The 27,533-nt window shown below is 35.6% G+C and overlaps 1 protein-coding gene across 2 annotated transcripts in view; it reads right to left on the bottom strand.

Moving 5' to 3' along the window:
• The window catches only part of TANC2 (tetratricopeptide repeat, ankyrin repeat and coiled-coil containing 2), a 297,008-nt gene that overhangs the window by 160,787 nt on the left and 108,688 nt on the right, over positions 1-27,533 (bottom strand). The window contains exon 4 of one of the 2 annotated variants that reach the window (XM_044921763.1): positions 9,952-10,062. The exons of the other annotated variant lie outside the window; for it this stretch is intronic. Coding sequence (XP_044777698.1) covers positions 9,952-10,062 — 111 coding nt within the window. The remainder of the gene's footprint in view (positions 1-9,951; positions 10,063-27,533) is intronic. 2 annotated transcript variants of the gene reach the window in all.

The raw sequence follows: 27,533 nt of genomic DNA, 5'->3' as shown, positions 1-27,533 counted from the left end.
CTCTCAATATGGTCCAGAGGACAGAAACGTAGGGAAGAATGGTCCCTCGAGATAGACGAGAAACCTAGATCCATGTTAGGCTATCAATGACACAGGTCACTGTCAATTCTCAACTGAGGAAAAAATTGCCTAAGTTGGGGCAGGTACATAAAAAAATCTAAGAAATCTTTAATTATAGGACCCTATCTCTTGAAAATGGAAGTGTCTGAATCTCTCCTACTTACCCTTCCTTCTCTTCCAAATTACTTTCTTCTTTAAATGAACTCACCTAGGGCCCAAGTTAAAGGATCAACTTTTAGGGAATCTCTCCAGTTACAGAGGTGTATTTAAGACACCTTGCTTGGGGTATGGAATGGAAGTTAGAAATAATGCAAATTCGTCAGACTACTCTAGTCTTTCTTATTAACTTTGGTTCGTTCAGACTAGCTTTCAGATAAAACTATTTACATAAGGCAACAAACCTAAATGTTTCATTAATTTTTTTTTGAAACACCAGACAATATGCAAAATTTGTATGTAGGCGCAATTTTCTGGAGAGATTGTCCATAAATTTTATCAGCAATCATTTTGCAATATATACATATATGAAATCATGCATATTGCAGACCTTAAGCTTACACAATGTTGTACATCAATTATATCTCATAAATGGCCGAAGATTTTTTTTACAAATATGCTCCCTAAAAAACAGTAAGTAAATTTATCTAATCTTTAATAATCTTGTAGTCTTTTTACTAATAACTTAGACATAAATAAGTGGGCAAATAAGTCACCCACACATACAAACACATAGTTGTTCTCCCTTTTGCTATTTAGAAATTAAATTTTTAAAAGATTAGGGACTCTGCATTTTTTTTTTTTTTTAAGTGGGGCCGACACAGGGCCCGAACTCAACACCTGAAGATCAAGACCTGAGCTAAGATCAAGAGTCAGACACCCAACTGACTGAGCCACCCAGGTGTCCTGGGACTCTGCATATTTTTTAACTCATTAGTTTGGCACTTAGCTAAGAAAACAGGCTTTTAAAATTCTAATAATCTTCTATCACAATGCCCTACTTCTGATTCTCTCCCATTGAAGTAGGAATCACTGCAGAGACAGGATATATAGAAAGTACTCACTGCTGGCAACACTTAGAGTAGTGTTTCCTTGCCTATGTAATTGCCCCCAGTGTACAAGAAGTAGTATGTGCACAATGATGTATGGTGATGACTATTTGGCTGGGATAAAAAGCAGTATTTGACAAGCTCAAGAACCTTAAACGCTTCACTGAAATCTCTAAGACTGGTGTTTCTCACTGAGTATTCCTTTGGGCTTTAAACTGAAGTTTCTAACGTCTGCTTTGAAGAGACATACGTTTGAGATACAAATTATGGTAAAGAAGTGTTACTTCTGTAATGCAGTGTTCTCCATATTATTCCCCTATTGGCCTGGATTTCCTCATCCATAGCACAATTTATTCTAATGTGGAAAGCTAGGTAGGTATATACTGGTCACAGTAAGGAAAGTATTATCCTCAAAACTCACGTTTGTCTAAGTAACAAATTTACTCTCTGTTGACTTCCAAATCTGGGATTTATTCTAGAAACTGCCCACTAAAATAACATGATGAAATCACTCAGGCTTAAAAAGAAAAGCACCATTCTATAAAGAATTATTTCACTGTATTGGACTGGGAAATACCTCCAGATAGTTATAGGAAAAATAGAAGGGGAGGGGCGCCTGGCTGGTTCAATCGGTGGAGCATGTGACTCTTGATCTCTGGGTTTTGAGTTCGAGCTCCACACTGGGGGTAGAGATTACTTAAATAAATATATCTTTTAAAAGTGCAGGGAATTTTGAAAATAAGATGGGTAGGACAGCAGGAATTCTGGTGAACCAGTAGTTAAAACCTTTAAAGAACAAGTGGCATGACCTCAGAGTCTAGAGAAGCTTCAACAAGGAAGGGTAGTGGTTGGTACATTTTTCTATTGGAATGCAAGGATGAGAAAGATATATGCTTCCAGACCAGGGGATGGCACATATCAAATATGTAGAAAAAACAAGAAAAATTCGGTGCTTCATTTAAACAACTTTCCTCAAAATTCCAATTTACTCCCTTGAGTGTAGATTGGATGTAGTGACTTGCTTCTAACAAACAGAATATGGCAAAAACTGGTTATTTATTTAAGTAATCTCTACACCCCACATGGGGCTCAAATTCACAACCCCAAGATCAAGAGTCGCATGCTCTTCCAACTGAACTAGCCAGGTGCCCCGTTACTTTTGAGATTATACTATAAAAGACCGTCACTTTCATTTTGCTCGCACTCACTTTGCCTGCACTCACTTTGCCTCTTGCTTGCTTTCATGAAGCAAGCTGCCATGTTGTAAGGTGCCCTATGGAGAAATCCACATGGAGAGGAACTGAAGGTGGCCTCTGGCTAAAAAGCTAGTGAGGAACTAAGACCCTCAGTTCGACAACCCACAGGGAACCAAATCCTTCCAACAACTGTATACATAAACTTGAAAGAGGATCCCTCCGCAGTTGAGCCTTGAGATGATTATAGCCCAGGCTGTCAACTTGACTGCAGCTTATGCGCAACCCTGAGCCACAGAAAGAAGCTAAACTGCATCAAAATTCCTTACCCACAGAAACTGTGAGATAATAAGTGCTGTTGTTTTAAGCTACTAAGTTTTATGGTACGTTTTATAGCAATAAATCACTAATACAGGATCTATTTTCAAGGGTACTCAGTGAAAATAAACAGAATTTAACCAACACTTCCCACAAGTCCTATAAGCGTAAATGTTATAATGCATAACTTCTAGATAAGGAAAAACACAAACAAAAAGACAAGGAAGATTTTAAGTGACTTAGAAATAAAGGATGGCACTGGCGACATCATACAGAATTCATAAATCTCGAGTTTGCTGGGTGTCAAAATACAAGTCAAGAATACCTTTCTGTCACTTCCTTCCTCCCACAGAATTTTTCACGGACATTGGGCTGCAGGAACTTATATACAGTTTAGGAAAAGAAAAACATAAAAACTACATTTATTTTCAGAAATAAATTTATAATAATATACACATGTGAGACACAAGTTATTAGTCGTAACAACTGATGTTCCAGATGCTGAGCTAAGTAAATTATGTATATTATCTTATTTAATCATCACAAACACCCTATGGAGTAGGCAATATTACTATCTTCATTTTACAAACGAGGAACAAGAGGATTAGAAAGATAAAGTAATAAAAGTTACACAGCTAATATGTGGCACAGCTAGAGTTGAATCCAAGCTTGTCTGATCCCTCAGCCTGAGTTATTTACCACTGTGAAAAACTGCCTCCATTAAAAAAATCAAAACCCAAAACCCACACAACTTAGCATCTATACATATACATAGATTGCTTATAAAAACAACCAATGACTACAGGTTACAGGTGTAATTTTATCCTCTGCAAAGCACTCTAAAAAGGATGACAGCCTTACCCACAGCATTCTTAAATAAAAGAGCTTAAAGGTTCTAAAACATTATAATAATTGTAGCTATGATTTATATAGCACTCTAGACTACATACATAATTGTTTTGATCATTTTACATATTTTAATACATCTTTGCAGTGTTCCTATGGTGTAGGTAATATTATAATCTCCATTTTACAGATAAGGAAATTAATTTCTTATGGTTGTTATTTGCTCAAGGTCACACAAGTAGTGACAGAACTAATATTTGAACACAGGCACTCTGGCTCCAAGGTCTGTAGTCTACACTAGTGCATTTTACTCTAAATCAGTGCATTTTACTGCCTCAAAACCCATAAGTTAAAATGCTTTTCAGTTAATGGAAAAACTGTTCTTTTTGATATCTAATTTATGGATCTAGGCACCACATTCATAGGTCAAGTCTTTAGAATTTGTGATGCAAAACATCTTGAGAAAAGTTAATCCAAAAGTTTGTGGGATGAGACTATCTTTTAAATAATGATAAGATGTAAATCAGGAAAACAACTAAAAATGATCAAAATGAAACATTTTTTTCAACAAAGCATCTGTGCACTGAAATAACTTTCTAACACGTTAAGAACTTACTAGTGGATAAGGAAGTGTGGGCAAGAAAAGCTATTCATATTCATATTCTAGTTCTTTGGCATGCTTATTTTCACAACCAGTAACCAGGCACACAGGCAGTGTCTCTCATACTTAAAATACACCGAAATATGTTCAGTTTCTCTCTCTGCTTCTGAGCTCTCCTTTCTATGCTGACTTTCACGTTGTGATTACAGCAGCACTGTCTTTCAGTTATTCCCTTCATTCCATTTATAAGTCTGTCCACTATCCACATATATATAAAATATACATTTATATATATATACTTGTTCTAATAGCTATACCATTAACAGCTTCTGTTTCATTTCAATCTTTACAACAGTATTTCTTTTCTCCTTTATTGGAGGTGGGTAAAGTATGTGTCACAGACTGCTTTGGAAGCCTGTTAACAGAAAGCAGCACACATGCATGTGGGCACCTGGGTGGCTCAGGTGGTGAAGCGTCTGCCTTCAGCTCAGGTTATGATCCCAGGGTCCTGGGATCGAGTCCTGCACTGGGCTCCCGGCTCAGCAGGAAGCCTGATTCTCCCTCTGCCCCTCCCCACCTTGTGCTCACTCTCTCTTGGAAAAATAAATAAATAAAATCTAAAAAAAGAAAGAAGCATACATGTACATTACAGAATCATGTTTGTATATAATAAGGAGTTTAGAGCACCCCTAAAGCTCAGCAATTTAAGTCAGGTTAAAAACCCTGCTTTACACTTACTGTGTTTACAACATAGTAGACATAGGGAATACAAACACAACATAGCAGAAGATGTGAATTACAAGAAAAGGCTCCTGGTATTTACATGCCAATCAAAAAATCATACAGAGGGTTTTAAAATATAATCTTAAGTATAAAACTCATTGCAAAACAAATGAAGCATACCTAACTAAGATAACATTTGATAATGTTTTCAGAAAGAAAAATGGAAAGAAAAAGATGAGAAAACAAATCATCCTTTTCTTTTAAATAGAATGACCACAACTATATAGGAGTTGGGAAAAGAGGTTCAAGGAATTACTCACTTCTTATAAAACACTGATCTACAGTAGCTTGTACTTGTCCAACGGAATGTACAATGCTGATAAGAAATCCAGAGGAAAAACCTTTTATGAATTTAAAATATATATAAATATGAGTATGTACCAAATAACTATCATAAAACTCGCCCATTCTTGAGTTTCAAATACATCCTAATCTTGTCACCTTAAATAACACTGTCCTTTGAAGGACAGCGCCATTTTTAAAGAGATTTAAAAGATCTATTATAAAAAGATTAATCTCAAATTTCTCTGAAAATATTCGGTGTGGATAAAAGCCTGTCTATTTTTAGAACACCAGTCTGGACTTTGGCCCTTAACCTTGCACATGTAGTCAAAAGTCCTATAAAACTGCTGAGTTGGCCTGCCATTTGTGTCAAGATTCATTTCTTGACGAAGTTGAAATGATGTGTTATTGTGTTATTACAATATCCAATAAAAAAACCCCTAAGAAACAAAAGTATAAATAAAGAGTATCACCATCCTTTAGTGGCATCTGATTAAAAATTTAAAAATTTCAGTACAAGGTCATTGTAGAAATTTTAGAAAATGAACAAAGTGTAATGATGATGATGAACAACAACAGGAAAGGTGTTCTTATGTTTATTTTCCCGAAGCAAGCATTTGGCATATATGTTATTTTACTTAACAACCCTGAAATAAACCTATCATAAAAGACCTATTTTTATCAAAGGTTACAAAGAATTCAAGGTTATGAAAGTTAACACACAGTTACAACTAGTAGGTGACAGTCAGAAATTAAACCCAGATCTAACTCTAGAACTTGAGCTCTCCTTCACTAATGTATGCTGCCCAAGAAAGAAAATTAAAACCACCTGTAATCCTACCAACCAGCTACAACCACTGCTAACATGAGCATTATCTCACCAATCCCACTCTCTCCTGACTTCCCAACCAATCCCAATTCTCTCTCTCATTAGGCAACCAATGTTTTCCCTATGAATATATATATTTATATATCTATACAAATACTTATTTAATATGTTAAATTACAGAAATAACATCATGGTATATACCATGTTGCTGTGACAGGAAACAGGCAAAGAGACATTAAATCACATGTTTAGGATCACATGACTAGTAGTGGGGAAATCAGAACTGAAACACAAGATACATTTAACTAAAAATTGCCCTAGGGGAACCTGGGTGGCTCAGTCAGTTAAGCATCCCACTCTTGATTTTGCCTGCCTCAGGTCATGATCTCAGGGTTGTGAGACTGACCCTCGAGTTGGGCTCCACGCTAGGTGTGGAACCTGCTTAAGATTCTCCCTCTCCATCTGCCCCTCCCCTCCCCGCTCCATCTCTAAAATAAATAAATAATAAAAAAATAAAATAAAATAAAAATGACCCTAAACCTTTACATCTTCCCCCATCCCTGATTATTTAGAAAACACTTTAACACCCTGCAATATACTTTGGGATTATCACAAGAATAACAAAATTAGCTAACATTTATAAGCATTTACGATGAATCAAGCTTTCTGCTAAGTGCTTTATATTTATTAATCTGATTTAAGATTACTGTTCCTATTTTTACAGATGAGGAAACTGAAACTCAGAAAGGTTAAGTGACTTGCCTAAAACCACACAGCTAATAAATAATGCCATAAGCAGGAAAGTTAGAGTGTAGGATGAATCAATCAGTTTCTCTTACCTTGGGAATTGCTTTTATTGAAATCACTGATCTCAGTTGGGTATCCTAAAAATAGATTACAGCCCAGTCTCATACATAAAAACTGAATTTTCTGCTTTTTAATTTAAGGGTAGTTAAGGGGTGTTTATGGAATTTAAACAGTACCAGAATTATGGGCAATCTATTCCTGGATTACATAATGTCCACTTCAAGAGTTCAACAATAAATTCTGCTTGTGACCCATCCAAATCACTTAAATTCTCTAGGTCTTAATTTCCCTACTGTAAGACAATTATCAAACACAATTCACTTAACATCCCCTATGCTCTGATAGGTCAGTTATGTAAAATCATCAATCATGTCCCATGGTTTTAAGTACAGAACCAAACCATACTGTTCACTTGTGTTTTTCTCATATTTTCCGCATACAACAAGTCTGATTTGAGGAATGATAAAATGTAAGTTAGGTATTTTAGAATCTAATGCTATGTAGACTGCATCCCTTAATTTATTAGACAAATATTCTGGATCAACAGCTATATCTCAGCATAGCTTTCCCTAGACTTTGCAGACCAAGTATCAATGACTTGCTCTGGTTTGATCCACAATTTCCTTTTATATGTAGGACAATACTGAAAACTAGACACAGGTACACAGATACCAGGAACAAAAGGACCAACCAAAAAAAGACATGTCCATTTCTTAGACACAAAAGCTTTATTCTTCCAACCTAAAGTACAGGCATCAAAAGGTTTAAGTTTAGATAATACAGAAACAACATCCTCAGAAGTCAAGAGCAGAATGACTTTCCAGAATTGTTCATTGGACCGCTTGTAAGCAGCCTGGAGCAGTCCTGTAACCCAGCTGTTCCTCAAAGTGTAGAACCTCAACCAGCAGCTTCAGCGCCACCTGGGAATTCGTCAGAAAAGCAAATTCTCAACCTAACCCAGGTTTACAGAATCAGAAATTCTGAGGTGGGCCCAGCAATCTGCATTTAAACAAGTCTTCCTGGTAATTCTGAAGCATGCCAAAATCTGAAAGCCACTGCTCCAGCCTTTGATTTATGACTGTTGTCTCTGTGAGATATATATACTATTTTCCTAAATTTGCATGTGATAATGAATAAAGCAGGTGGACAAGAAGAGAAACAGCTTTAACTGAGTTACTATATAAGTATACAATAAAACACGATCACTGTTCTGTTAGTGTATCCTATGTAAGAGACATTCAAAAGGAACGGATTATTTGTTCGCTTTGTGAGTACACTGAATTCATCTGTTCATTGTTAAGTTTTGGTACTATGTAGAAGATAACAGCTTCAACCTTCAGGTCACTAACCTTATGTCAGTAGAAACCTATTTTCGGAGAGTTTAATAACTTCATTATAAAAGAGTATAAAACACTAAGAAGTTTCTGTGCATTAAATCTGTTCAGATAAGAAAAGGAAAGACTGAGGAGCGTGGCAATTAACATTCTGGCAACATGTTTTAGTTTTTTCCTGGCTTTCTGAAAGTTTCAACTGAGGTTTAGTTTGGTTCAATTCCAATTCAGCAAAGATTCATATTTGTGGGAAATATACATAAAAAATAACATGGATAAGATTTTTCATAGGGATTCAGCACTGGCATTCCAACAAAAAGCAGCTACCTTGCTTCTTGACAATAACAATGGCTAGATTAGATTAAAGATGTCAGATGGACAATCAGGAAGTGAAAGATTAGTCTCCCTGACAGTCATTCTGACTTGCAAATCTGGAAAAGAAAAGGCCTCCAACAGAGTTTCTTTCCCAAAACTCAATGCAGGAATAGGGAATTAGTGCATTTATTTGTTTTACTTTATTATACTAAAATTCCCATGAAGAAATGCAAAGCACCCTATTCCATTGCCCAAGAAGTGTGACAGTACCTCAAAACATGAAAAAGATTCTTCTAACCATGTGCTATGGTACCATTTAAAGAGCTATTTTGTTCCTCTCAGACACAGAAAAGTTGGTTCCTAATACATAACTGTGATTGATTTAAAAATAGTCATCTCCTAATGATGTAATGTATGGTGATTAACATAACATAATAAAATAAAAAATAAATAAAAATAGTCATCTCCGACACTGGGTGAAACCTGGGATTCTGCATCCTGAAAGTAAAATCCCCAAGGTCTTTCAATATTTAAAACTGACCCATACAATCAATGTCTCTGATTAGGTTTGGTCCAGGTTTTCGCCTATTATCTTTTTTTCCCCTTTAAACATGTCTTATTTGGCTTCAGAGCTACATTATCCTGACATTTCAGATTAGAGTTATTGATACCTTCCCTAGAACTAAAAATCATTTTATTCTGCTGACAGAATGCTATAAATTTGTAAAGTGGTTTCATTCTGTGGTTTAACATCAATTTTAATGAGCAGGAATAAACAAAAGGCCTAAAACCAAGTCTTCTAAGGCCGCCTACGAAAGCTCTGATCTGTATACTCAACTAGATCTTTGAACATTTCTGACACAGCTCTATAGGACTCACTGTAGAGTGAGTGTAAAGGATGTTGCCAGGCAACTCATCTCAGTTTGCAAGAATCTAAGCACTGATAATGACTCTGTCTCAGCTTGGCTCCCACAAGAGAAGGGTTTTAGTGAACTCCCACATGTGCTCGTAGGCCATTCATGAGAAGAGGTATTTCTAAAAGTGAATGTCCAGGAGCCCAAATTGGGAACCTATAAGGTTTCTTTTCTAATTTAAGTTTAATGTTTCCAACATCACAACTATTTTCTGAATAGAAATCCAATGGGAATCAGAAAAAGTAGGTCATACGTAAAGGGCTAGTGTCGAATGAACATTTTTATTCGTATCTTTAATATTCTTGTTTGCACGTGACCAAAGCCATCTTTCTTCAAGTATCTCAAATCACAAAAATCATCCTAAAAACTATTTATCTACCAAAATTATTTCAATTCTTTTGAAAATTATCCTTGAAATGGTTTTCAATACTTACTCATTATTACATCAATAGTCAAAAAAGGATATTCAGTAAAAACTATGTTCTAATAAGGAAATTAGGCAATCCGTTGCAAAAGGGGTTACAGATATGTTTTTATGAAAAGTATACATGCAAAACACTGCTCTGCTGGATGGGCCAGATCCAAACCTCCCTCTGTCAAAGCAGACACTTTGCATGCATGCTTACCAGGGCAGTACGCATCCACGTCCAGTTTCTGAGCTGAAGCGAGGGTTGGTGAGCCAAGCTCGGATTCTGGAATTCGTGGGCTCTCAACAAACTTTGCCTTCCTCAGAGGGGCTAAGGACAAAAAAAGAGACAGAGAGAGAGGGAGAGGGAAAAAGGTGAGAGAGAAAGACAGGGAGAGAGAGAGAAGAAAACAGAAAGGAAAGAGAAACAGGGAAGGAGAAGGGAAAGAGAGAAACATAGAGGGGTCATGAGTAAGGGGAACAGCAGGCAACAGATGGAAGCACTTAAATGAACGACACACTCTGTCAGACTCAGATCAGGTTACCCTATTTTTTTGTGCCAGAAAAAAAAATGAACTACATTCTTCATAGAGGAGATGGGTCTTGTTAAAAAGTCACTGCAAACTGGAAAAGCTAAAATCTAATATTCAAAACTATGAGCCTAAGTTGCAATTGTCTATCACCTTTAGCTACTTTCTTTCTTTAGAAAGCAAAGAGCTATTTTGTCTTCCTTTGCCATTAAATAAAGGTATGAACTGAGGAAAGTACAGGGCTGAGTTTTAAAATTCTGTTTATAACAACTGTAACCAAAGGTTTTCTTTATCCAGAAATAACTGCTATGACACTCGGTTGTGATAAATACCATTAACTAGGATTAATCTACCTAGCTTAAAAGGAAATCAATCACCTGACGGCTCAGTTTATTAAGGTAAGAAGTCAAAACTGCTAGTGGTCTAAGATGTTAGCTAGGCCATGCCAGTCTGACATTGGACGCTAAAGGTAAAGAGAGGTGATTTAGTTGCACATGTACTCAGGAGTTCTACGGATTAGTAATATTCCATGACATGGAATCCATTCATTCTTATAAGGAATGAAATAAAAAGTATAATTCACGAATTTAAAGTTCTATTTATCAAAGGCTTGTATAAATTCTATTTATTGATTTTTAGGGGGAAGAATTAAAGAACACTACTAATATACATTTAAGTAATCAGTTTAATACATTAAAAATTAAGATTATGAAGATTACTTTGGCACTCTCAAGTTGAGTTTCATAAAATAAATTACAACAGGGTGAAAGTGCTTAGCATAACACTGTTTCAAAAGTATCATTTGAATCTGAAATTAAGTTGTATGCATTATATATTTGTGTCATAACTATAGGTGTCCAAGACATGGGAGTGCTTAAGATCACATTACTTTTTTCAAAAGTTTCTGCATGTTCTTCAAAATCCTCATCCATTACTGATCCACAGGGGATTCTAAGTTATTCCTAAAAGACCCTGTAAAAAGTAATATAAAACTTTGTCATTATAATGGCCAGAATTCTCTATTTTCTCTGGAGGATAAAAATAATAAAGTATTAAAAAAGAAAAGAAGTACTTTTGAAATGTGCCAATACTCAAAGCCTACAGGCAACTAAACCACATTTTAAATCTTAAAATATGTATGTATATTTTAAGTGTATGTTAAAAAACAAAATAAATCCTGCTACTGTCTCCATAGCAACAAGAGTTAAGGGTGCTAACGGTATGTTTCTCCGCCAAAAGTAAGCTTTGAAATAGCAGAACTCTCACCTCTGCTAAAACTGTAATAACTGAGACTATTTTTAAAAGTCACTATCACAAAGATCTCAAGTGATTTATATGCAGATCTGCAGGCTACTAATAGCCAATATTAGAGGCTCTTTCATTATAATCTCACCAACCAATTAAAAAATAATGAAACATTTTATTTATCCAGTATTGCTCTGTATAGAAGAAATGTTTATAATTTAATTCTTAAAGCTATTAAGTCCTTAACTAGAATTTTATTATTTTTTTTATCATGGCAGCAGAATAACTATTTTACCTGCTGAGTTCTGACAAAGACAGCACTGGTCCCTGGTCAAGGGATTCCATATATCTAAAAATCTTAATAACAATTTTTATAGTGAAAATAGTAGGCTAGTAGTCAGACAGAAATCAGCAACTTAGGGTAGATATGTAAGGAAGAAACTGAAGGATGGCAGGAGAAACTGAGGGGGGTGATATGAGGAATATATAAGGATTATGAGATGGAGTCAAGGGCATAAATCAGGATCCCAGAGATTTGTAAATTCGATGCCATGCAGACTTCTTTTTTTTTTTTTTTTTTTTTTTAAAGATTTTTTTTTTTTGACACAGGGGGAGGCAGCGAGAGCAGGAACACTAGCAGGGGGAGTGGGAGAGGGAGAAGCAGGCTTCCCGCCAAGCGGGGAGCCCGATGTGGGACTCGATCCCAGGACCCTGGGATCATGACCTGAGCCGAAGGCAGACGCTTAACGACTGAGCCACCCAGGCGCCCGCCATGCAGACTTCTTGATTTTCCCTTCTCAGGAATTCCAACTGCGGTTATCTTTACAGCTCATGGTGGACATATGATTTTTTTTTTCTACCCTCATCTCTACCTTCATTCATGGAATACTGTACATGTCTAATAATGACTTTAAATTATCTTTTAAGGTAGATTATAATGTTGCTCTCATACAAATTACAGAAAACTAGTGCTGCCTGTAAGTCCAAACACAGGGGGTACAATCACAGCTATGACAGGTTGTCCAATAGTCTTAATACCGTTCGGTGGAGAACACAAAAGGTCAGTTTGAAAGATAGGACATGATATTTTGCTTGGAAACCTAGAATTTTAATAGACTTCATAGTAAAAAATGGTAAAGATGATTCAGCTGGGTACAAGAATTCTGTGTCAAAAGGGTTTACCAGACCATCTTTTAGAAAGTGGTTGAAATGAGATGGGCAGGAGGATTCTAACACCAAGCCAGATTATTTTACTGTGACATAACATGGTAGTACAGTAGTGAGGGGTTGGACAGCAGAGGAATTAAAGTCTGGGCTCTGAAACCAGAAAGCTTAAGTTAGATTCCATCTCTTCCACTTTTTCCTAGCTGAGAACGTTTCTCTAAGTTTCCGATCAGTTATTTGTACTTAATAACTTAAGTACCCATACCATGGGGGGATTGCAAGGTTACACTAATTCAAATAAAATGCTCAGAACAGTACCTAGCACATAATAATAAGTCCTCCATAAATGCTAGCTGTTTTTTATTACTGTTTTTTGGTGTTGTCCTCATCACTACCATCACAGATGCAGCATCATTTGTAAAGTCTGAATTGTGTATGTTGGAAGGAAGAAAACAAAGACATCGAATGTCATGGGAGAATGACAAGAAAGGAGATATCACCGATTATTTTTCTTTTAACTGAGAAGGAAATAATGTTGAAGAAAACATGTTGTAACTTAGAATGTGTTAGATTACCCAAATCAAAATGGTCTAGGTTAGACAATGAGAAATATGTGGGTCAAGAAAGAAAATTAAATAGCGTGATTTAGACCACTGGTTCTCAAAATGTGGTCCTGGACCAGCAGCACAGCATTATCCAGGAATTTGTTAAAAATTGAAATGATCGGACTCCACCTCAGATCAGCTGAATCATAAACTGTGGAGCCTAGCAATCTTTGTGATTCTATGCATGCTAAAGTTTGTGAATATTGGGTTAGAGAAAGGTATCTATAAATACCTCATCATAGCAGATAAGGAAGGGGACTTTCCTAAGAAAAAAGTTGTTATAAAATATAAATCAAGGCCTCATCTCTAGCAGTATTAATGTATATGGTCAAAGTTAAGATTTTTTTTCCAGTCACTCTTTTAGCAATATAACTGTTGCGTTTCTTTCTTTTTTTTTTTTAAAGAGTCCTAATTATAAGTATCCATCATTTGGGGCCTATTTTGAAGAAAGATCAATATTTTCTGTACTCACGAATTCTTCCAAGATCACTTGGAGAGGAGACAGAGGGGTGGGAAATAAGAGCAATCAGATATATCACACAGCAATGTGAACGGTGAATGAGAAAATCTGCCTGTGTTGGTGACTCTGTAAACTGAAATGTTGTAGATAATGTTGAAGCACACCTAATCCAAGCAAGTATCAAGGGCGCTAAAATAAGGATTTTAAATAACTACTAAGGTATCTGTCTTTGATAAAGGTTTCAGAGCAGATGGGAATTTTTAGGAGGGAACTGGCATGGGACTCAAGATAATTATTGGAGACAGGTATGAGGGCAGGTCAAACCAAAGCAAGGATCAGAAAATGAGAACTGAAGGATTCATTTAAGATGAGAACAACATAAAGTAACAAGAAACTCTTCACAAAGTTGGCTTTATGATAAAGAGCATATTCAGTAAGATTAACCTAAGACAAGTTAATTGTCAAACGTGAAAGGAGGACAAAATGATTTTAGCTATAGGTGAGAATAAGAAATATAAGGCATCCAAGTCAGAGTGGAATAAGTATGATTATCTCTGTTCACAGACAACATTCCGTAAATATAGAAAACCTTAAATAAAAGTGAAGATTTTACAATAAAACAGTTAAACAAACCGAGCAAAGTTGCAAAATATAAAATCAATACACAGGGCACCTGGGTGGCTCAGTTGGTTAAGTGACTGCCTTCAGCTCAGGTCATGATCCTGGAGTCCCGGGATCGAGTCCCACGTCGGGCTCCCTGCTCAGCAGGGAGTCTGCTTCTCTCTCTGACCCTCCCCCCTCTCATGCTCTCTATCTCATTCTCTCTCTCAAATAATGTCTTTAAAAAAATAATAATAAAAATAAAATAAAATCAATACACAAAAGGATACTAACGATGAGCTATCCCAGAATGAAATTAAGAAAACAATCCAATTTAAAATAGCAATAAAAAGGATACTTAGGAATAAACTTAATCAAGGAGGCTAAAGACTTGTCACTGAAAAACTACAAACTGTTGCTGAAATTAAAGACACAAATAAATGGAAAGACATCCCTTGTTCACCGATTCAAAGACTTAATATTGTCAAAATGGCAATACTTCCCGAAGTGATCTATAGATTCAATGCAATCCTAATAAAAATCCCGATGACATTTTTTGCAGAAATAGAAAAATCCATCCTAAAATTCATACAGAATCTCAAGGAACCCTGAATAGCCAAGCCAATCATAAAAAGAACAAGGTAGGAAGTCTTACACTTCATGATTTCAAAACTTACCATAAAGCTTCCTATAAAGTAATCAAAACAGTGTGGGATGTGTCATAAAGACATATAGACCAACTGAACAGAGATTCCAGAAATAAACCCCATGGTTGAATGATTTTACAAAGGTACCGAGACCATTTTATGGGGAAAGAACAATCTTTTCAATAAATGGTGTTGGAGAAACTGGATATCTACATGCAAAAGGATGAAGTTGGATCCATATTTTACACCATATACAAAAGTTAACTCAAAATGGATCAAAGACCTAAATGTAAGAATTAAAATTCTAAAACTCTTAGAGGAAAACACAGTAGAAAAACATATGAACTGGAGAACTATTAAGGAAGTTGGAGAAAAACAGTGGAAATTTTATCTGGAAAGAGAAAACTATATTTTAAAAAGTTTTTAACAGAGCTTTCATAGGCAGAATCTTCTTTTTTTTTTAAGATTTTATTTATTTATTTGACAGAGAGAGACAATGAGAGCGGGAACACAAGCAGGAGGAGTGGGAAAGGGAGAAGCAGGCTTCCCGCTGAGCAGGGAGCCTGATGTGGGGGCTCGATCCAGGACCCTGGGATCATGACCTGAGCGGAAGGCAGACGTTTAACAACTGAGCCACCCAGGCACCCCTCATAGGCAGAAACTTATATGAATATTCATAACATTTTAGCTCCTAAACACTTATTAGAAAATAAACCTTTGGGTACCATGAATTTCCTGGAGTGGGAGAGTAGGGGAGAAGGGTAGGAGAGATATTTGTGACATTCTTTATTTCCTCCTTCTTAACCCCCAGTCTATGGTGGTTAAAATCTGGAAATAGGAGGGAATACCATCCTTCTAACCGATCCAAACTCCTAATTAATTACTGCTCGTGATCGTGCTTAAATGACGTAAGCAACACCTTGAAGGAAGGGGAATGCCAAGGAGCTTTTACTGTTTGGTTATGCACTTCCCCCAAAACAGAGGAATCAAAAACAACAAAGTAAAAAAAAAAAAAAGGTAGAGAGAAAGAAAAACCAATTGAATTTGACAACTTGGCATAGATTAGATGTAAGTGAAAAGCAGATGAAGAAAAACAACTATAATTCACACAGTTCCTTGTTTTTGTTTTTGTTTTTTTTTTTGCAAGGAGAAAGTATCTATCTAAAGAAAAAACAAACAAAACCCTCCAGATACAATGTAGAAAGAGGAAATCAGAACTTGACAGGACAATCTTTATCAAATAAAGGCTGATCTACTGTAGAAACAGTTTGACTCTTTATAATGAAAAATAAAACCTCATTGATCTAAAATCAACTACAAAATTAATACATAGCTGCAGAGTATTTTCCAGTTCTCTTTTCTTCTGATTACCTATGAAAGTATAATAAATGAAATATATGTTTTATACTTTTCTTTTTCCTGCAACTTCCTCAATTACCATGCACTATCCTCCCCACTACCCTTTAGTCTCCCCACTCTCTGACTCTACTTTGCAAATAAAAATTGTTCCATGTTGTTTTACATCCATATTATGCCGTGCAGTATCAAATAATTGGAACACATTTATTTTAAATCTGAATAAAGATATATTATGTAGTTAGAGATACAATGCACATATTCTTGACAACAAACATAACAGACATCTGATTTCTCTGAAAGCTGTGCAAATATAAGTGAAATACAAAACGTGTGCAGTGTGGCAAAGTACACTTTGTTTACCAATTCAAATATTGGTTAGTGTTTGGCCTCTAGTTATCCATGACAGGCTCATATATGAACCTTCTTTATCTCCACTGATTATAGTGAACAGCCTTAGAAGGAGGAAAAAGGAATTCATTTTATTTGAATAAAAAAAACCACCTTACATAGTTTTACCATTTCCAAGAATAACAGCAACTATATCCATTAAAAAGAAAGAAAGAAAGAAAGAAAGAAAGCTAGTTAATCATCATCAACTTATGGCATTATGGTCCCAGTAAAAGGAAGGGGTTCCCTGGAGCATCACGCAAAGACTACAGAAGCTATCCAAATGTGGGGAAAATATTCTGACTGTTAAAACTTTAGTAATTTGGAAGTCAAAGTAAGTTTTTTTTTTAAAGAAACTACTACATAAAGACTTTAACACTAACTTCCTAATGATGAAAACAAAACAAAAAACTCTGAAGTAACAACATCCAAATAACTGAAATGCCATTAACAATTTTAAATTTGTACATAATCCAATAAAGGATAGAACTACTCAGTTTCAGTGACGCAGCAAACTGCTACCCAGAAATAACAAAAAGAAATGGAGTTTGAGAAGGTACATTAGTGTATTTACTTATTCACAACTAACAACTTCAAGAATAATGGGTTATCACAAATATATTCATAAAGTTGTCTACTGACTACAGAGGTTGCGATATTGGGGCTAAATGGTTTACTTGCACTTTCTTACTCAGAAGTTCTAGTTGTGAGGTGAAAGTTTATATATAGACAACATATTACTAAAAACTCTATATATAGAGTTTTATATAATTATGAATCTACTTTCTATGTAAACAAAAACAGAGCCATCAGGATACATATTAGGGATTCTCATAATCATTTGGCAGTATTAAGATACATCATTTACACAAAATGTAAATTTAATGCTAAATGAAATTTTCACATATAAAGAGTGATACTTTTAAAATGAGAACTGTTTTGTTAGAAAACTGAATATAACTATTTGTAAACCAACCATAAAATGTATGAGAGAGCTCTTCCATTCAATTCAGTAAAACGTTACTGTGTTCTACCATGTGCAGAGCTCAGTATTAGATGCTCCATGGGATTCAAACATGATTAAAACAGTTTCTGGCCTGAAAGAACTCAATGATGGAGATAAGACAGAGTAAGAACAGTCATGATATAAAGCAGAGAAAGCTAAGTGCCACAAAAAGGTATGAAACAGGGGTCACAGGGCTTAAAGAAGAGAAAAAATGTTCTTCAGAATGCCTCCCAACTCAGTACAAAGTTTAATAAATGTTCATTAATTTTCTATTTAAAATCAAAAGTACAAGGTTATTTCTAAAAGCTAATTTGGAGAGAATTACTAAGTCTTTCTAATTTACCTTTTTAAAAAGTTTCAAAGAAGAGTTTTATGGATATAACAGTTAAAAAACTACTAGGGAAATAGCTCATGCTTCTAAAAAGTTGAAAAAGAGCAAACTAAAATTAAAATCAAGCAGAAAAAGGAAAGAAGGATTACAGCAGAAAGCAATAAAATAGTAAATAAAAACAGAATTGTATTGAAATCAGAATTCTTTGAAAAGATGAACAAAATTGAAAACACCTTGAACTAGATTGATCAAGAAAAACAGCAAAGACACAAATTATCAAAATTAGGAATGAAAGAGGGGACATCACTATCAACTCTATAGAAATGAAAAGGATTATAAGGGAAGGTTATGAACAACTTTATGCCAACAAATTAGACAGCTTAGATGAAATACATTCCTGGAAAGCCACAAATGATTAAAACTGACTCATTAAGAAATAGAAAATCTGAATAGATATATAAAACGTAAAGAAACTGAATTAACATCTTTTATAAAGAAAAGCCGTGTCCCAGGTGGGATCACTAGTGAATTACACCAACTATTTAAAGAAGAAATAGAACTCCTTTATAAACTCTATCAGGAAATTAGGGAAGAAGGTGGGACAGGGGCAAGTGACCTAGAAAAACAGATTACTTTGGGTACATGTGACTACAGATTTTATATCAATGGTTTATAATAAATAGATAATATTTATTTGATTTATGAATTTATTCTTAGTTTTATTAAGTATCACTCTGCTTTGTTTTAAAAATTACTAAACACACCACTGTAAATTTTATCAAATAAAAAACATTACATTTATTGATGACAGTTTTCTTAAAGAGCAAAAAATGATAAATTTGTCCTGATCTTATTTGGTAACTCAAAGCAAAATGAGGTATAAGAAAATTTTTATGAAAGAGCATTTCGACTGCAGAGAAATATGCTTAAACTTTGTTTTAGAAAATCAGTGGGAACAGGTAATTCTGTTTGGGACTTGCATAGTCTTTTTTGTTAGTGAAACTAACTTCTTGCTAGAGCCAGATTCTAATGCTAGGTACACAGCTCTAAAAACAAATACCTTACTCTCAAAAAAGCTATGCTACAACCAATAAAATAATAGCTAACTTTTTTTTTTTGAGAGAGACAGAGAGAGAGAGCATGCACACAAGTGGGGGTAGGGGCAGAAGGAGAGGGAGAAAGAATCTCAAGCCAACTGAGTACAGAGCCAACCTGGGGCTTAATCTCACCACCTGGGCCAAAATCAAGAGTCAGATGCTTAACCGACTGAGCCACCTAGGTGCCCTGTTTACATGTGTATAACAGTTTATTTTACACTTTTATTTACATTTCATAATTTTTCTTTGAGGAACACATTAACCTTGTTGCAGATGGGAAAACAGAATCACAAGATCTCTTACCCAAGATCACAGTATATAAAACCATATCCAGGTCTTTCGATTTAGAATATTATATTATTTCATCAACAATATTGTTCTTCAAGGTATGGAACTCATTTTAGCAAGAGATGGTTTTAAATGATCTATAAAACTGGCAGTAAATAGTGCTGAATTACATAGTATGATGGGCTGTACTAATGCCTACCAACATCCTAGTCTCTGTTCCTTTCTAGACATAAGGGTGACCACAGCTGCCAGCTCCCATGAAGTTTAAGAAGGACTATGTGACTGGTTCTGGCTTATGAAATGAGAACACAGGTGTCATAGGCTCTGCATGATTTTATAGTCTGTCTCCTCCTCTGACAGGAAAATCAAAGAAGTCTCATGTTGAGATGGTACAGATACAAGATTGAAACAGCCTGAATTGCTGTGCGACTGTATAAAGAACAGCTGTCCTGGACAGTTGCCCGGGGTTGCTGGGTAAACTGGAAATAGACCTTCATTGTGTTAAACCACTGCGATTTGTAAGGTTGTTGTTATGTTATGACACATTGTCTAGCTTATTCTGACTAATGAAATGGCTACAATGTTATTCCTTTTTCAATTATGTTTCCATCTTTCAGAATAGGTCCAGAAGAAAATTTTAATGTGCTAATACTAGCTAATCCACCTTTTTAAAAACAGAGGGAAAAGATTTTAATGTCAGTGCCATTTGAAGGTAAAGTATTTAGCTAGAATTAACATTCTGGATAATTGTACAGTTACAGTGTGTGGTACTGACTTCACAGTTTGACTAGTAATATATAATTTCTTTTAAAGTAAATTTATTTAAATAAAAGCATGAAATTCAAAGAAAATATTAGGTTAAAAAAGTACGGTTAGAAGCAGGAATGGCAAAAATCATGAAGGAACTATGCCAATGAAGGAAATTTGAGAAACGTGCACTGTAGTAAACTATATCTCAATTGGGTAACTTAATTTGATTTTCTATTTTCTGTCCGTTCCACGTTGAGATGGGAGCAAAGTATTTAGGCAACTGCATGAGGAGGAGAAAGTATTTGATTTCAGGGAAGTGGAAGAACGGATACAGATTGACAGGGAGATGGAGACATGGGTATGGGAGTAGAGAGATTAAAGCAGTTCTCCCAGTGGTTCAAGCAGAATCAGAGCTAGCACCTGAGCCCAAAGGAAGAGAGCAGTGTTTTCACCTGAACGAACTGGTGTACACAACAGACTGGCAAGAAAGGCTGAAGTCTCAACTCACTGAGGTATTCGTAAAAATCACTGTCTTCTCCCATAGAAACATCACCGCAGTTACAGTACAATCATGTTTCCTCCTTGTACTAGGGTAGCCCAAGAAATAAAACCACCCTAAAATCTCAGTGGCTTAACACAACAGAAGAGGGGTGCCTGGGTGGCTTAGTCGTTAAGTGTCTGCCTTCGGCTCAGGTCGTGATCCCAGGGTCCTGGGATCGAGCCCCACATTGGGCTCCCTGCTCGGCAGGTAGCCTGCTTCTCTCTCTCTCCCACTCTCCCTGCTTGTGTTCCTGCTCTCACTATCTCTCTCTCTGTCAAATAAATAAATAAAATCTTTAAAAAAAAAACAGAAGAGAGTTCTCACTCAATATGGGTGTTCAGTAGGTAGCTTCTCATCCTAAGATAAGCCTTAGAGTTGTTCTCTTGTGGGTTCTCCACATCAAGCTAAAAAGACGGGGCGGGGTGGGGGGAGAGGGAGATGCATATGTGACGTTTTTATAGCCTAGCTGGAATCTGTATACATTATTTCTATTCCTATTGTTCAAAATTCAGTCCCACAACACACTTCTCTACGTGAAAGGCTGGGATATATAGTTCACCTAAGTCCCAAGGAGGAAAGGGAATAAATTTTGATGAACACATAGTATTCTTTGCTATATCTTACATAATAGCTTGACAATTTATAAAAGATGCAGAACTAATGAACAAAGCAGCAAATTCTGTATAAATTTAGCCCTCTCTCTTTTAAATGGGCTGAACATATATCATCAAATATTAGCCTAATCTATACATCTTTTTTCATTCAAATATAATGCTTTAGATTATAGTGCCTAGAATACTGTCTGGCATATGATAGCTGGGTAATAATTATTTGCTAAATGAATAGTATGCAGTAGAAAACCAAAGCAAAGACAAGCATTACAAATAAGAGTTCCAATAAAACAAATTATTTTAAAAGTGAGTTTTAAAAAGCACTCATGGATATTATAAATGTTAATCACAGTATAAATCACCTGAGAGACTCAGACTTTCATAAAACAAACATTGTATAAATCATCATCATTATAATCAGACTATAATCATTTAATTTCTAGCTTTAATGACTGGATTATTTTCCATAAAAAATATCCAACAAAATATGCTGACAATATAGTTGAGTTAGAAGGGAAAGACTAAAAGACTTTGGCTGTAAAGTCTTTGCGCCCAAACTCTTCCACAATCAGGGATATTTGAAGGATGTATTAACAAAGGAAGTCAATATCCTTTTATTCTTAACTTTCAACAGGAAGGCTAAGCAGCTGCTTTCTGACCCAAGGCATATAAGTCACTGGTGGATCAGTGTGATCCTTTTGAGCCGTAAAAGCTTTGTTTAGGCAGGTCTGGAGTAACTTTTTACTCTAAGGCTAGTTTAGCCTTATTACCAAAGTGTGTCCTTTCTTGGATCTCTACTGAATGCTCCAGGTTTTTAACAAGATTTCTCTACATTCTGGCTGCTCAGAATGAACAAAAAATCTCCCATTCCTATTGGAACTCTAGGAATTGTTCCATTTATGGCTCCCTGGTATTCTTTCTCCAGCTTCATGGGGTCTCATCTCATCTATATGCAACTTAGTATTAAATTAAAGATTCAAAAGGACCCTTCTGCAGAATTCTGTAGTTGTTTCTGCTAGCTTCCTATTTTTCAGTACTCTGTAAATTTCAGTTACCTTGACTTCCCCAATTTCTGATCTGTTTCCTCAGTTCAGTAAGACTATCTTTCTTTGAGTTCTCCACCATCAAGAGAATACCTTTAGGCAAAAAGCCAGGGTTCACCTAGTTTCCTCCCCCATCCTCTCTCTCAGGGATCATATTACCATGCTGTGAACTGTCCAATGTCTGAAAACAATTGTCTCTAGTGGGAGGGCAAGTCCACTACTGGTTACTCCATCATAGTGGGAAGAAGTATCTCATCCTGTTTTAATTTGCATTTTCCAGATGTTTACCATTCACAATGTGGCGAACAAAAGGCAGAACCTTTGTCTGTCTTACATATTGGTGTAGCCTTAGCAATACTTATAATAGTGCAGGGTACAGAGCAAATACTATTATTTGTTAAATGAACTATTTCTGTTTATCCATATATTTTTGGAGGTACAAGTGATCTATTTGTCCTTCATCCATTTAGTGCTTAAGGCCTAAGAAAATAGGTGATTCTAAACTGGACCCAAGGTAATTCAAGAGTAAGTCTGATCCTACCTAATTTCTATTTTCATGCAATTATGTTGTGCTATAAAAAAGGGTATACTAGACAAACTGAAATACAGACAGACCACACAAGCAACAAATACAGAGACAACATGGTGCTCCAAAGAAACAGTTACTCCAAAAATTATTGCAACAACTTTTAGGACATTCCTACAAGACATTACTTCAATATAATTTTGAATAAATAGACATTCTCAATTCAAGAAGAAATTGGGATTTAAATTATTGTCTACCCATACAGGTTATTACAAAGAAAAAGGCAAATTATTATAGCTTACAACTCATTGTCAAAAATGTTATCTCTTTATTTCAGTGTCTGGCATAAGACAGGGTACAGGATATAAAATAAGACAGTATAGATTTCAATTACCTATTTTAATATCTTTGCATATACAAAAGCCTTTTAAATAAGCCAACACAGTACTCAAAAGCCAATGATATTAGATTTCATTTCCATACATCTGAGGAAGCACTAGGTTTTTGATAATATAAAAAGGAGTTCCGGGGCACCTGGGTGGCTCAGTCAGTAAAGCATCTGCCTTTAGCTCAGGTCGTGATCCCAGGGTCCTGGGATTGAGCCCCATGTCTGGCCCCTGCTCAGCGGGGAGCCTGCTTCTCTCTCTCCCTCTGTCCCTCCCCCCTCCCCTCTGCTCATTCTCTCTCTCTCAAATAAATAAATAAAATCTTAAAAAAAAAAAAAAAAGGAGTTCCAAATTTCAAAATTTTGGATATGCTGGCTTATGTGTGATTATTGGTGTACTGATATAAGCAATTCTATATATTTGTCAGGTCAACTTCTGAATTTTAAAGTAGTTATGAAATATAACTATATTTAAAATATTACAGAAACATGTTTCATCATAGGAAGATTGGAAAATACAAGAAGCAAAAATAATGGAACTAAAAATGATCAGAGTCCTACCTTTGTTAAAGTTTCAAAGCATTATGGCCCTTCCTATTATTTTATTTTTTATATAAAATATTAATGCCAACAAAGCAGCTAAAAATGACTAATGACTTCTCCTTTTGCTTTTTTTTTTTTTTAAGATTTATTTATTTGAGAGAGAGAGGGAGAGGAAGAAAGAGAGAGAGAGAGTGCAAGCAGGGGGAGGGGCATTGGGAGAGTGAAAGAGAGAATCTTAAGCAGACTCCCCACTGAGCAGGGAGCCTGACATGGGGCTCCATCTCGGGACCCTGGCATCATGACCTGAGCTGAAATCAAGAGTTGGATGCTCAATTGACTGAGCCACCCAGGCGCCCTGACTTCTCTTTTAAATACTTAGACCCTAAAAGTGGCAAGTGAACTCACTGAGCAACGTTTTACATGAAAGGAGATCGTGTGATGCTTGAGAACAGTTGCACCACTAATATGAACTTGAATATTAGTCATAGGTTTTTCCTTGTTCAATGAGTCTCACCTCCTCAAAATGTAAAATGTCTCAAAATGTAAAATGTAACTTAAAATGTAACATTTATACATACAATTTATGCCATAACACAGAGCAGACATGTGGTATGGCTGTAAGGCATGAGGTTAGATGTACTTGTAAATGTTCCAAAAATTCATGAATATGCTATACCATTTCTCCTAAATTAGAGGGAAAAAATATATCTTCTTTAGCACCTTTAAGCCAGAAGTATTACATCTATAATTCATATCTTCTCATCTACATTTATGAGAAAATAGGGGGAAAGAAACAATAGGATAAAGAATACAGTGATTAAAAGAAAGGGCTTTCAAGTGAGACTTGCATCACACTGCCTGTTTTACGTGGTCTTGAACAAATTATCCAACTTTTCCAAGCCTGGATTCGGCATCTTTAAAATGTGGGCCACAATCTCTCTCTCAGAATTGTTACGATTACATTTAAAGAGTAATGTAGACAAGGCTAAAAAAAGAAGGTATTAAAATTTATTATCCTTTGGAAATAGTAAGCTGAAGCATAATGTGGTACTCAAGGCCACAGACTGAGCTATCCCTGGAACAGGAACTAAAATATGGCTCTTAGATTCATGGATCAACCACAGTGCACACAATAGATGCTTTGTACATCTCTAAACTAAGTGGCCTATGTAATCATAATAATATGCTACTTAGCCTCTCAAGGATATTATAAAAATTTAAATGAACTCATCTTTGTAAAGCAATTAGCATAGCGCTTTGCACATAGAATGTGCTCACTACTAGATGTTGTTGTGGTTATTAGTATATGATGATGATGGTGATGATGTGATAGGTAATGGAGGGACATGGAGATGTACAAAGTAAATTTCAAGATGCTGATCAGAATGTTTGGCATAGAGGGAATGATTTATGATGTTAGATTGCAAGAAGCAATCTACTCACACTTCTTGCCTCAGTTCTGTCTCCCTATCTCCCTGCACCGAAAAGGATAGCTGCTATTTAATGAAGTTACTCTCTTTAGTGGAATATATATTATACCAAGAGTACTAATACAGTTCCTCTTGTATGTATGATGGGGAAAGGTACTGTAAGTTGGAGAAGAGGTGTTTATAAGATGAGAAAACTAGTGATTAGTTTCTTTCTGAATGTTTTACAAACTATTATTTAAAAGTATGTTATATAGAGGGGCACCTGGGTGGCTCAGTCCGTTAAGCATCTGATTTTTGATTTCAGCTCAGATCTTAATCTTAAGGTCATGAATTTAAGCCCTGCACTGAGTTCCACACTGGGTGTGGAGCTTACATTAAATCAATCAATCAACCAATGTATGTATGTATGTATGTTATAGGACATTGGATGCAGGATTCTGACATTATAAATTTTAAGTATAAATTCCATTATGCCCTATTATTTTTGTCTGAATCATCAAAGCCTACCAGATTATATAAACTTTTTGAGGGCAAGGACTGTAGAATAATCATCTCAGAACAGTGTTTTGAGAATGATAAATAATGCTGTTTTCCATTTTGCACCAGCTCTCAATAATGGCTGAAAACATGCTGACTACGTACAATAACATAAAATTCCTTGGCAAAAAAACAGTTTTACATACCCTTAAGAATTGAGAGGAAAAAGAAACTTGGATAGTAAGCATGTAAATAATGGTTAGCTGCCATTTACTGACAACTCCAAATGGATTTCTCCAAGGCAGACCCAAAAGGTCTACGGCTAACAAAGAAAGAGAAAAGTTAACAATTAGGGAAGGAAATCAAAACCCTTTTTTTTTTCTTTTTCAAAACTTCAGGAAAGTATACCGAAAAAGATCCTAGGCAGTCAATGTGCGAGGCAGAAAACTGCTAAGATCTGCATAAACATAAACATTGTGCCAGACTGTAATGAAATTCTACAAGGGTAGATTAAAAACAAATTAAGTCTTTGTCCCATGAACAAAAATGACTACTGAGACATTTTCAGAGATTGAGTGTGAAGGACCAGTAACTTTTTGGCTTGTTTTTGGAATGTGCAGTTGCTACTCATCTTATAATAAAGAACTCACAACAGAGAATACTTCACTACCCACTAACCATGGGTAAAGAATCAGCATTCCGGGCGCCTGGGTGGCTCAGTTGGTTAAGCGACTGCCTTTGGCTCAGGTCATGGTCCCGGAGTCCTGGGATCGAGTCCCACATCGGGCTCCCGGCTCAGCAGGGAGCCTGCTTCTCCCTCTGACCCTCTCCCCTCTTGTGCTGTTTCTCTCTCTCTCTCAAATAAATAAATAAATAAAATCTTTAAAAAAAAAAAAAAAAGAATCAGCATTCCTCTAACCTTAGAATATCTCTTAACAATTCCCAGTCTTTATCACAGGATAAGTTGCTTTTCTTCTCTCAGAAACCTTGGGATCATCTGACTGAGAAGAAATAGGGAAGAATTTAAGATGATTAACTCCTGACAAGGACATATTATGGAAAGAGGAGTTGCCTACTCACGTAGAAAGTAAATCATGAAGAGAGGGTTAATGGGAGGAACAGAACTACTGTTCTACCAGGCAAGTCTTTGAGTTAGAGATAAAAGCAAAAATTTTTATTCTGACTTTCCTTAAGTACACAAAAAAAGTTTGCTTTACTCTTCTTGGTTGTATGTTAATAAAAGGGTGGTCTATAAATATGCAAAAGTAGACACTGACTTAAGCTTAGAAGTCTTTTTTTTTCTTAGGGTTTTTATAAGTCTCTTCCCACTCCTGGTTCTTAAACTAATAAATCATATTATTCTATTCACCACATTACTTCTTTAAGATTTGGAAAAAAAAAAAAAAATTCTGTCAGCTAGATGGAGGCAGAAGCAGTGTTGCTTGTAAAGAGGAATAGAAGCCAAAAAGTAAATCTCAAATTTAAGAGTTTATAAATTTTCCATATGATTTCTGTCATTTTAATAATGTACATCAGTGGAGGTTTGGAAAAGAGAAAACAGAATTACATTTAAGTATGGAACAATAAGTGGTAAGGAAAAGAACACCAAGTCATTTTTTTTATAAAATTGGGTCCTAAAGCTACATGTCAGCTCCCCAATGCATAAATAGTTCTATAATTAGAAACAACTTGAGAAACTTTCAATATTATGAAAGATGAAAATCTCAACAACCAAGTAAGCTTCTACTAAATGGACCCTCTCACAGATTAACTTTAA

The sequence above is a fragment of the Neomonachus schauinslandi genome, chromosome 15 (assembly GCF_002201575.2).
Source record: "Neomonachus schauinslandi chromosome 15, ASM220157v2, whole genome shotgun sequence".
NCBI lineage: Eukaryota > Metazoa > Chordata > Mammalia > Carnivora > Phocidae > Neomonachus > Neomonachus schauinslandi.
This window is presented reverse-complemented; position numbering and strand designations above follow the sequence as displayed.